This window comes from Trachemys scripta, chromosome 4 (assembly GCF_013100865.1).
Source record: "Trachemys scripta elegans isolate TJP31775 chromosome 4, CAS_Tse_1.0, whole genome shotgun sequence".
NCBI classification, from domain to species: domain Eukaryota; kingdom Metazoa; phylum Chordata; order Testudines; family Emydidae; genus Trachemys; species Trachemys scripta.
Window position 1 is genome coordinate 138459549 of NC_048301.1, and position 12696 is coordinate 138472244.

At 50.2% G+C, this 12696-nt stretch overlaps 1 protein-coding gene across 1 annotated transcript in view; it reads right to left on the bottom strand.

The window, feature by feature from the left end:
- Positions 1 to 12696, bottom strand: part of ELAPOR1 (endosome-lysosome associated apoptosis and autophagy regulator 1) — an 82136-nt gene that overhangs the window by 8715 nt on the left and 60725 nt on the right. Inside the window, exons 15-16 of the mRNA XM_034768834.1 lie at positions 12032 to 12205; positions 3504 to 3684 (exon numbers count right to left, since the gene is read on the bottom strand). Of these exons, the coding sequence (XP_034624725.1) occupies positions 3504 to 3684; positions 12032 to 12205 (355 nt within the window). The remainder of the gene's footprint in view (positions 1 to 3503; positions 3685 to 12031; positions 12206 to 12696) is intronic.

Here is a 12696-nt window from a genome sequence, read left to right on the forward strand (position 1 = left end):
ATTGGCGATCCTACACAGAGCATGATTTACAGCAGATAAATCAAGACGCTTAAAATCTTTGCCGTGTGGCGTGGCCTTGGGGTGGTGCTGCCTGCCACGTTTGTTCACAGCATCGAGCTCACGGGAGTTTGTAGGGGATGTGAAAATAAGAAGTCTGAGTCCTTGGAGGGAACGTTGTGTTTTGTGTCCGCTCTCTTACGATGGCCAGGCCAGGCCATGTTATTTCTGCTGGGTCCACCATGGCCTTGTGGATGGGTAATGTGACACGGTCAGGGGAGGTGGTGTGCAGGCTGTCAAGTAGTTTATGCTGCGACTCCTTAAGCAGGCGTCCGCCACCCTTTTAATAAGGTCCTGAAATGGGTTAAAATCAGCAGCCCAGTATGTGATGGCAGGTTTGTTAGGGGAAGATGGAGAAATGCTGGTCGCAAGGCGTAATCTCTTTGTTCACTCTCGCTTCCTGGTCCTCAAAGGTCTCATCCTGTGGATCAGGAGCCCTAGAGAGACGCTGGTGGGGAGTCTCTTCTCTTCTCCTGGTGAGAAGCAAAGCACTAGGAGCCCTCAAAAACTGCTGACAATAAGCTGCCCAAGGGTCCAAGTAGGGCCACTGAGGTGGTGAAAAAGGCAGGGTGGGGGCACCCCAGGGTGTTCATACCATCTGGGTGGGGCTTGTCTCTCATGAGGGTAAGCTGGGTCTGTAGAGATCTCAGGAAGGTGGGCTCATTGGTAGCCAAAAGGAGAGCCTTGGACAGAATCAGGGAGACTGATGAAAAATCCCCATCATCGTCTTCCTCTTCATCGCTGGGCAAAGGTGGACCACTGTGACGTTATGAGTGTAAAATAATATTTCACTGGAAGATGACAGGGCCAGAAAGAGTTAATTAACTCACCGACTGACCTGACCCATGGGTGAACTGTAGAAACTGGTTAGGAAGATATGTAAATGAATAGAGCTTTGAAATGCAAGTCTACATTGTTAGAGATCTCAAGGGTAGGTGTTTGCTCAGGTCTTGTGATGTAAGCAAACAAGTCTTGTCTATTGCTGTAACTTCAATTCAAAGATCAAAAAGGAATATTAACATTTATGATGATACTTGAGTGAAATAGTATTATTGTCTATATGTCTCTTTGAAGGTTGTGGTAACCTGTATCTGAACTGTTTAATGAATAAATTACCCTGTGCTAATTGCCAGGATGTTTGGAAGGAGAATTAAGCCTATTGTTTTCTCAGGCCAAAAGGCTGCTGGAAATGTATAAGAACCCTAGGACACAATCCTGCTGCATCTCAAGTCTGCTTTGGGTTTCAAGAGGGGGAAATCTTAAGCCATAAGGATTGAGATCCCCAGTTATTGACTGGAGCCACCATGAATATGGACATTGGACTATAACCTATGGACTATTTCTAAAAGGACTTTTGGCAACTACAAGCTCACCTCTGCTATGCATCTGAACCTCAAGAATTGAATTCAAGTCTGTATGTATATTGATCTTTTAACCAACACTCTCTCTCTTTTCTTTTTAATAAATTTTAGCTTAGTTAAAAAGAATTGACTATAGTGTGTATTTTGGGTAAGATCTAAGTTATAATTGAAACCAGGTATGTGGCTGATCCTTTGGGATTGGAAGAACCTTTTATTTTATATGATGAAGTGAGATTTTCAATAATCATCATCATATCTGACAGGTGTGTCTGCACGGAGGCCTGAGGCTGGGTACTTTAAGGGAACTGCGTTGTTTGGACTTCTGAGTAACCAGTGAGGTACTATAGAAGCTGTTTTGTGCTGGCTTGATAAATCTAAGGATTGGAATAACCACCAGCGTTTGGGGTTTGTCTGCCCCGTTTTGTTTGCAGTTCACCCTGATTGAGTGACCTCAGCTGGCTCCCACGGGTAGCACCATCACAACCAGTCCTGGAAGTAAAGGGAGACTCCATCGGTATCGTGTGCATCTCCAAGGAATGGGAGGTGATCAGTACCAGGAACGTGTTGCAGCTGAGCAGGGGCGATTCAGGGGTTTCTGAAACCACCAAGTCCCTAGGAAAAGGAAACTCCTGCGGTACCGGGATGGGCAGTACTGATGAAGTGAGATTGCAGAGGCGGCTCTGCCACAAGGTGCTGACGGTACCAGAAGTCTCATGTGCTTTGATGAATGGCCAATAGGTGTAGGTCTGATCTTTTATGGAGCCGAAGTACTAGGTACCGAGGCCCTAGGGGACTCTGCCAGTACTGGTGCAGAAGAGCTGGTCTTCTCTGTACCACTCTGTTCACCTGACAGTACCAATCTTCCAGAGCCGGAGCCCTTAAAAGTCCTTAGGCTTGCCGGCAGCGAAGGTACTTGAGGAGCCTGCAGCCTCATGGGTACCGAGTCACAGACCCGTGGGTGCCGAGGTGGTCGACCTGGCCGGGGACCATTTCTTTGCGGCAAATTATCTACCATGGGGACTTGAAACTGCTTCCTAGAGATTTTTTGAGAGGATTTCAACTATTTCCTCTTCAAAGCTCTTGGGGTGTGTTTTCCCAAGGAAGTTGACGTGGTTGGCCTGGTCAGGGACTGTTGTACAAGGGGAGTCCCTGGGCCGGGGGCAGAGGCCGTTTGGAGCTAGCGCTCCATCGTAAGGAGACGCAGTTTTCGTTCTTGGTTCTTTCTGGCCCTCAACTTTAACTTGAGGCAGAAATTACACTTCTGAGGAACACATGACTCCCCGCGACAGCATATACAGCGGGAATATCCGTGACTGGCCGGGATAGCCTCCCAGCCTGAAAGGCAATGTTTAAACCTTGGGGAACCGGGCATACCCTTCCCGGGTTTCACTTCCCCTGAGTGGAAAAAGTAAGGAGGAAAAAAGATGGATCAGCAACAGTCGCTATCCCAGTAAGAAATTTTTTTTGAATTTTTTTTTTTGTAAATTAAAGAAAGAGAGGAAAGGGATTACGGCCACTAACTAAGGGAAACTCAAGGAACTAACGCCAACTATCATGAGCAAGAGAAAGAAATACAGTTATGGCAATCTCAGCTCAGACGCGGCTGAGAAGGAACTGAGGTGGTTTGCCCACACAGCGCTAGCCCTGGTGCGGGGTGCGAGGCAGGGAGGGCGCATGAGCAGGCTGAACGGACACTGCTGCCTAAAATCTCCGATCCAAGGCGTGTGGGGCGCAAAGGCACCTAAAGTTAAAAGAACCTCAAGGGGGGGGGGACACCCATGGGACACTACTCGAAGCAGCAGTCCTTGGCCTTACACCGAGAAGGTGCCTCTCAGTGGAGCAGGGCAAGAGGCCAGTTTGCAGACTCTGGGCCTAACACAGGGGCTGCAGGCCCAATCCTCCCTGCCCTGAGTGGAGTCACTGACCCCACCGCAAACCACCGTCCAACCTCAGTTCTCCACCCATGGCAGCAGGTGCAGGTCACCCCACTGTGCCCAGGTGCCCAGGAGCGCTCTGGTGTGGGACAGGGCTGGATCAGGCCTGGAAGGCCAGTCCCCATCCCTGGACCGGGGAAGCAGCACCTACCTATGACACGGTCAGCCAGGCTCACGGGCTGAGAGGACACTATGGTTTTGTAGCCCATCACGTCAGAGGGGACGATGATGGACTGGCACACGTAGGAGGTGACCGATTTTGAGAACTCTGCCTCCCCGTCGGGGACCCGCATGTCGGTGACATTGTCCGTACAGGTGGCCATCTTCCTTCCCTAGGGTTAAGGAGCAAAGCAGTCAGCCCTTGTCCGGCGCCAGCACTCTGCTTTCTGGGGGAGGGGGCCGAGCCACACGTGGTGCGGGGATTTGAGGTGAATGTCTCCGTACGGCTCTGACAACACTTCTCAGCCCAGACCTGTGAGACCCCGTTACTCTCCTGGGCCTCTCCATAGCTGCAGCAGCCTGTGTTGGCACTTGGATCTATGGAGATTACTAAGTAAAACCCACCTGCTAAGGCACTGCCTGACCAGCAAACTCATAAGAACATAAGAACGGCCCTACTGGGTCAGACCAAAGGCCCATCTAGCCCAGTATCCTGTCTTCCAACAGTGGCCAGTGCCAGGTGCCCCAGAGGGAATGAACAGAACAAGTAATCATCAAGTGATTCATTCCCTGTCACTCATTCCCAGCTTCTGGCAAACAGAGGCTACGGACACCATTCCTGCCCATCCTGGCTAATAGTTCCCTCCCCGGAGGGGTATCCTCAGTGTGACAGGATACCACGACATCATCTGGAAGGAGGGTCCCAACTATTGGATCGTTTCCCTCTGCTCCAGTTGGATGTTCTCCTTCCCTGAGACTGTCATCCTCCTCAACAGCACAGAGGCTGTCAGACCAGAGGTGGGACTGTTCTACTGTGTCCCAGAAAGTCTCATCTATGTACCTCTCTGTCTCCCTCAGCTCCTCCAGTTCAGCCACTCTGGTCTCCAAAGTCCATACACGGTCTCTGAGGGCCAGGAGCTCCTTGCACCGAGTGCACACATACGCCACCTGCCCATAGGGAAGGTAATCATACATGCTGCATTGGGTGCAATAAACTGGGTAGCCCCCACTCTGTTCCTGCACTCTGCCTGCATTCTTTTTTTACTCCTGCAGCTTGTTCCTTTGTTGATGTTTTGTTTATAACAAGGGGGTGTTTTGGGCTTTTAAGTTTAAAGAATGTTGAGTTCTAGCCCCTGCTCACACTCCCCCTTGCAAAACTCCCCTGTTAGCCGCTCCTGTTCGCTAGCTCCTCTGATCACTTAGGAGCAGGCTTTTTAAAGTCTTGGTCTCCCTGAGTAGCCCCGTCCCCTGGCTAAGGGTTGATGGGTGCTAAAAGGCTTAGGGATTACAGCCTCCTTAAGAAGCTCTCAGCCTTGCCTAGCAGGCCGCTAGGCTCAGCCTACACATGGTCAGCATAGGGTCCCCTAAACAAACAGAGCACATGGTATATTTCAGTTAAGCAGCAAGCACACCACAAACACAGACTTAGGGTGACCAGATGTCCTGATTTTATAAGGACAGTCCTAATTTTTGGGTCTTTTTCTGATACAGGCTCCTATTACCCCCCACCCCCTGTCCTGATTTTTCACATTTGCTGTCTGGTCCCCCTACACAGACTCAGCCCACTTGTGGGCTCAGCTGCACTGAACTGACCTGACCCAATTCTAAATGAAAGATGTGTGTGTCCATGGTGCCACTTAGTGCCCCTGGGAGAGAGCCCACCCGTCCTGCCTCCGGGTGCCGAGCATGGTGCCTCATTTTATACGGGCTGAATTTCACCCCAAGTCATTTACATCTCCAAACAACTCATTACAGGGCTACAAGATTTTGGCCATCAGGAGACAAAATAAAGATCTGCTTCATTCTCAATCATCCTGTGTTTCTGTACACTGCTTACTACCCCTACACACCAGAGGTGGCTGCATCTCAGTGGTGCAAAATGTCTGTATTTTTCAAAGTGCTTTGGGATCCTTCAGTTCATACCAAAAGAGGGTTGGGGTAGGGCTGTGACTGGATCTATTAACGAGGATTCTCAATATCCTAGTAAAGAGGAGATGATAGAAGTTGATAAAAGTACAAGTAGGAACCCAAGAGAAAGTCAAATGCAAAAGAGTCCCATTCAATTATATCACATGGGGGCAGACAGCTAAACAGTGACACATTTTGTAAGTGCTTGTATACAAATGCTAGAAGTCTGAATACTAAGATTGGTGAACATGAGTCTGGTATTAAATGAGGAGATTGATGTAACAGGCATCCCAGAAACTTGGTGGAATTATGCTAATCAATGGGACATGGTAATACCAGGGTACAAAATATCCAGGACTGACTGAGCGGGTCGTGCTGGTGGCGGAGCGGCACCGTATGGGAAAGCAGAGAGTCCAATAGAGTAAAAATCTGAAATGAATCAATCCGTGCCGTAGGATCTCTGGATAGAAATGTCATGCTTGATCAATAAAAGTATAGGAATATACTACCGACCACCTGACCAGGATGGTGGTGATGACTGTGAAATGCTCAGGGAGATTAGAGAGGCTATAAAAAACAACTCAATAATAATGGGGGATATCAACTGTCCCCATATTGCCTGGGTACATGTCACCTCAGGACGGGATGCAGAGATAAAGTTTCTAAACACGAAACTTGGAGAGTTCTGAAACCCATAAGGGGAGAGGCACTTCTTGATTTAGGCCTTGGCTACACTACACAGTTTTGTTGACAAAACAGTGGAGGTGTACACACTGCAATACTGCTCTTGCCTACGTAACACCCGTTAGGCCGACATCATAAAACCACCTCGACGAGTGGCATAGAGCTTTTTGCAACTTAGAGTGACGTCAGTATAGACACTGCGCTTGATTTTGTCGCCCTAATTGGTCTCCAGAAGGTGTCCGACAATGCCCATCATGACTGTTCTGGTCAGCAGTTTGAACTCTCCTGCCCTGAAGGTACAGAGATATGCACCCCTCCCCCAGGAATGTTTGAAATTCCTCTGCCTGTTTGCTCTGGGCACAGTTCACACAGGATCTTCCCAGCTGACCACACTGGCTTTCTGCAGCAGATGCTCTCCCGGGTGGAGGACACGGGAGCTGTTGGATCTGCTGAGCTTGGGAGGAGAGGAACTTCGATACCTATGGGCTGATTGCTAGTGGCATGCAGGAAAAGGGACATGAATATTCAAGGCTCTCTAGCCGCTCACAGTTCACAGTAACCCCCTTCGCAAATCACCCTTTGTCCCTTCCTGCCCTTTCCCCCTTGCCCTCCCGCCCTGTGAACTCACCATAATTGGGAAGTGCAGCGACCGGTGTGCTAGCCAAGGGACAGTGAGAAAGAGGTGTGTGTAACTTCTGTGATTCAAGCTGTGAGTGCACTCACAATACAGTCTCTGTTCATTGTTTGTTTGCCTTCTGCAGATATGCCCTTGAAGACCCACTCCTCCATACAGGTGGAGTGCCTCCGGCAGATAAGTAATGCAGCACTTCGCAAAACAAGAGCGTGGATGGAGACAATCAATGAAAGATTGAGGCTGGATAGCCAGGGGAGGACACAGGGTCAAGAGCATATTATAAAGCTCCTGGAGGTCCAGATAAAGCTCCTGAAGATCTGGTTTTGTTCAATATCTTCATTAATGATCTGGAGGATGACGTGGACTGCACCCTCAGCAAGTTTGCAGATGACACTAAACTGGGAGGAGTGGTATGTAAGCAGAGTCAGGATGAGCTCTACCCTGACATCTGGTGGTGAATTATGGCGAGTGTGGAAAAGAACTCCAGGGGCTGATCTTGTTTGCATAGGCACACCCACTCGCCTGGCATGAAACAACAGCAACTCAAAGTGGTTACTTTGGCTGGTGTGGGATCCCCAGTTTCTTTGTTATTGGGGCAGGAAGAATAAAGTTTTGTTACCCTGATTCTGTGAATCAAGGGCAGTGAACCTGTTGTGTGAGTGAGTCCATCACCATTACCTAAGTAGCACTTGCTTGACAAAACCCAGTGAATAGAGAGAGGATGGAGACAGGTATTTATACCTGATGGTATACCCCCCCCTTCTTGAGGGGTTGAGACACCAATTACACTACCTCTTCTCTCCACTGTTGAATGTCAGAGCTAACTTTGATTCCATTGGAAGTCTAATTACAGACTGCTGAGCTGAATTCACTTTGGGCCAATGATGCACTAGCACTGGGGCTCGCCTACTATGAGCTGAAATCACAAAAGAGCTGAGATCACTGAGGCTGTGTTAACTAGTGGGGGAGCCTGAAGCTATATTGCTAAGCGGCTGGCAAAGCAGCTAGCAGAGTGGAGCCTCATGGGGACGGTTGGAGCGGAGCTGAGTGACTCACAGGTCGGTGAGCAGGGCGGAGCGGCTGGAGAAGCAGCGAGTGGAGCCTTGTGGGAGCGGCCCAAGGAACAGCTGAAGTGGAGCAGATCTGAGTGGCTCACAGGTCGGTGAGCAGAGTGGAGCAGCTGCCAGAGCAGTTCGTGGACGGCGGGAGCAGCTCATGGGACAGCTGGTGGAGTGGAGCGGCTCGTGGAGAAGGCTGCGGCGGAACCCCACGGAGAGGCAGCCGGTCGGCCTTGGATCACGTAAGGTGCCCCTTAACACCCTGCGTGCCTCCCCCTCCTGCTTGAACTCTGGGGCTGCACTGACCAGGGACAGAGACTTTGGGGGGTTGTTGGACTTTTGGGACTTTGGTGATCCTTGGGTTGCTGGTTTCAAGAACCAAAGGGAAAGGACACAGCCCAATTTGCTGGGGTGGGTTTTTTTGCTCATGAAGCCTGTTTGTGGTGTTTTTCCAATTTAACGATGATGTCGTTTACCTCATGTTATTAAACATTTTCTGTTACACTCAGATTCTGTGCTTGCGAGAGGGGAAGTATTGCCTCTTAGAGGCGCCCAGGGGGTGGTATGTAATTGTCCCAGGTCACTGGGTGGGGGCTCGAGCCGGTTTTGCATTGCGTTACTGAAACGGAACCCCTAGATACAGAACCCGGCCCTTGTTGCTGCCAACTTAGATGGGCAGAAGGGTTACAGGTAGATATGCTGGAGGGTAGGGATAGGATACAGAGGGACCTAGACAAATTAGAGGATTGGGCCAAAAGAAATCTGATGAGGTTCAACAAGGACAAGTGCAACGTGCTGCACTTAGGATGGAAGAATCCCATGCACTGCTACAGACTAGGGACCGAGTGGCTAGACAGCAGTTCTGCAGAAAAGGACCTAGGGGTTACGGTGGACGAGAAGCTGGATATGAGTCAGCAGTGTGCCCTTGTTGCCAAGAAAGCTAACGGCAATTTGGGCTGTATAAGTAGGAGCATTGCCAGCAGATCAAGGGATGTGATCATTCCCCTCGATTCGGCATTGGTGAGGCCTCATTTGGAGTACTGTATCCAGTTTTGGGCTCCACATTACAAGAAGGATGTGGAAAAATTGAAAAGAGTCCAGCAGAGGGCAACAAAAATGATTAGGGGGCTGGAGCACATGACTTATGAGGAGCGGCTGAGGGAACTGGGATTATTTAGTCTGCAGAAAAGAAGAACGAGGGGGGGATTTGATAGCTGCTTTCAACTACCTGAAAGGGGGTTCCAAAGAGGATGGATCTAGACTGTTCTCAGTGGTACCAGATTATAGAACAAGGAGTAATGGTCCCAAGTTGCAGTGGGGGAGGTTTAGATTGGATATTAGGAAAAACTTTTTCACTAGGAGGGTGGTGAAGCACTGGAATGCGTTACCTAGGGAGGTGGTGGAATCTCCATCCTTAGAGGTTTTTAAGGCCCGGCTTGACAAAACCCAGGCTGGGATGATTTAGTTGGAGATTGGTCCTGCTTTGAGCAGGGGGTTGGACTAGATGACCCCCTGAGGTCCCGTCCAAACCTGATATTCTATGAAAGAGATGATGAAAGTCCCTATTACCCTGCAATCTGAGCCCATACCCAACTCCCCCTCCAGCCACTACAGAACTCTGGTCCATGCCTGTGACGAAGTGGGGGATTTTTGTTTTTTCTTGTTTTCGGTGGGGTTTCAATGGTTTCCATGCAGAGGGGGTGGGACTCAGTTTCCCTGGGTGTTACTGGTTTAACGAGGTGAGGGGAGAGGGAGTTTGTTGTTACAGAGGACCGGAGAGGGAACTTGGGATCCCAGCCAATGGCCTGGAGGATAGATACCCCAGCGACTGGTGACCTGAGACCCCGACTCGGAGACCCAGCTCAGGAGTTGCAGCCAGTTCTGGCCAGTGGGAGAACAATGGGCTGCAGAGTGAGGACCCAGTGACCTAACCAGACGGTTCCAGCCAGAGGACAGAAGCGAGGAGAGGAGGCCCCAGTTTACGACCCTGTTTACCTGGAGAGAAGACAATGGACAGAGGCGGGGCTTGGGGCCGGGGATCTCAGATGCCCAGCTGGGAAGCAGGAGGCTCAGGGTGGAGAGGGGGAGCAGGCAGAGCCCACCTGGATGCAGAGAGACTGGGATGTGCTGGGCTGAGGGAGGCCAGGCCTGAGGCCCTGAGAGTTTCCTGTGCTGTATTTAACTCTCACTAAACCCTCCTGTTTTACGCTGGCTGAGTGTCACTCCAGTCTAGAGAACAGGGTTGCATCAACCCCTTTGGGGGTGGAGGCCCGGGGGGTCCAGAGCGAGTGGACTCCCTGAGGGGGCCAATGGCGAGAAACAGGTGTGCTAATGCTCAGAGAGGTGTGGCTCCAGGAGGTGGTGGGGCCTGACCCCGAGAGAGAGTGGACCCCTGAGAAGGGCTGTCGTACTGAAAGGGGCACCCCCCCAGGGACCACACGGGGCCAAGAATGGGCACGATCTGTGAGTCCGTGACAATGCCTTCCCCAAACTCCCCCACCACATTCTTTGTGTGTTCCCGGTTCCTTCACGCCTAAGGACTGGTTTCCCAATGAAAGATGGAGTTAGGAGAGCCCTATCTGCAAGACTGCTCCTCCTTGTCATATCCTGTTTGACCAAAATTGTGTGTTTTATCCGGTTATTAAACTTAAGTCTCTGAAATAAAATGAGTCGTTATTTGTGACATGCATACACCGCTAGGTGCTAACATTGAAACACAGAGGCTATTGGTAACATGTGATATGCTCATGTGCCCCTGGACTCCATCTTGGGCCAGTAACTTTCCACCCACCATGGTTGTGGGCTTTGTTTGGGACAGCAAGTTTCTATGTACATGGCAGAGGATATAAAAGACCCCTGAGACATCTCCATTTTGCCTCTTTCCTGCTCCAATTCTCTGGACTGTGGATTTACAACTCCAAGGAGCATTTTGAACTGAGGGGACCTTCCAATCTCTCGCAAGTTACCAGAGAGACTTTACAAGCCGGCCGTTCCATCACTGCTATAAACCTGATATAAGGACTTTGCAATCATTTGTATGTATATGATTTATTAACCATTTATAGCTCTCCTTTTCTTAATAAACCTCTAGTTAGTGTACTAAGGATTGGCTGACAGCAATCAGCTAATGACAATGATATCTGGGTAAGACCTGAGATACATACTGATCTGAGGGTAAGTGTCTGATCCTTTGGGATTAGTAAAACCTCACAGATGGTGAATTGGGTTTTCAGTAACCTGTTTGTCAGGATGGGCACCAAGGGCTGGAATGCTAAAGGGGACAGTGTTTGGCTTCTGGTTAACCAGTGTAGCGCCACAGAAGCTCTTTTGTTACTGTCCTGGTGTATCTAACTATAGAAATAGCCACCAGTTTGGGGGATTGTCTGCTCTGCTTCTTGCAGTCTGCCCTGAGTATGGCATTCTCAGCGTGGCCCATCGCAGGCACCCCATCACAGTGTGGAGAAAGTGAATAAGGAAGTGTTCTTTACCCCTTCTCATAACACACGAACTAGGGGTCACCGAATGACATTAATAGGCAGCAGGTTTAAAACAAACAAAAGGAAGTATTTCTTCATACAATGTGTAGTCAACCTGTGAAACTCTTTGCCAGAGGATGTTGTGAAGACCAAGACTATAACAGGGTTCAAAAAAGAACAAGATAAATTCATGGAGGATAGGTCCATCAATGGCTATTAGCCAGGATGTGCAGGGATGCAGCACCATGCTCTGGGTGTCCCTAAACCTCTGACTGTCAGAAGCTGGGAGTGGACGACAAGGGATGAATCATTCAATGATTTCCTGTTCTGTTCATTACCTCTGGGACATTGGTTGGAAGACAGGATCCTGGGCTAGATGGACCATTGGTCTGACCCAATCTGGCCGTTCTTATCTAAATGCACGACACCTTGATGCTTGTGGACATTAAAGATCCTATGGCACTTTCCATAGGAACTTGGGTGTTACCACTGGTGCCCTGGCCTAATGTCAGTGGGGCGACTGCCAACGTACCATGCCGCCTTTGGCGCATCGTCAGCTCTGCAGAATAACACTAGATGTGTCAACCCGAGTGGTAAGTCAGTGCAGATCTCAACACCACTCCCATTCTTGCTGGTGGTGCCAATACATAAGCAGACAAAAGCAGCCAGATTTAGCACCGGCATTGGCTGAAATCCCAGCCTCAGCTGCCCCAGGCTGCGGGGGTCAGCAGAGGATACAGGAACGCCCCCGTGCACTCACGTGGTTCCCACACAGGCTGATGCTGAAGTGATGGAAATATTTCAGCCCCTTGGAGGTGAAGCTTGGCCCGCCTGCGAAGGACGTGCTGTTGGCCAGTGCTGAGAAGTCGTACTCCAGGGTCCTGCCGTCCTTGTCAAGCAAGAAGCGGCAGTCGTTGTAGCACAGCGAATGGATCTGGGGGGAGGAACATCAGTCAGCCAGTACGAGCCCTTCCAGAGCATGCTGAACAGCTGCTGCTGGCTCAGGGACACTAAAAAAAATGGCCTCTGGATGGGCTGTGTTTTAAGGCAGCAGCGTCCCTGACACATGGAAGGACATGGGCATTTCTACAGGGACTCAAGTAATTTACCTGGCCCCAGTCACTGTGTTATGTGGCAGATCAGAATCTGCCCTGTATTCACCCTCCGGGCAGGGCCATTATCCCATTTCACAGACTGAGGAACAGAGACCAAGGTCATCCAGGGAGCCTAAGCAGAGCAGGGGACTGACCCCAAGTGTCCCCCAGCCCAGGCTAGCGCACTCAGCACTGGGCCACCCTTGCTGTGGGCGCACTGTCCGTGTTGCCCCACGTGCCATGCAGGTTCGGTGGCAATGAAAGAGTTTTATCTAGGGATGTACACACTGGCCTTGTGTCATTCTGAGCCCGGAATTCCACCCCCACTCCA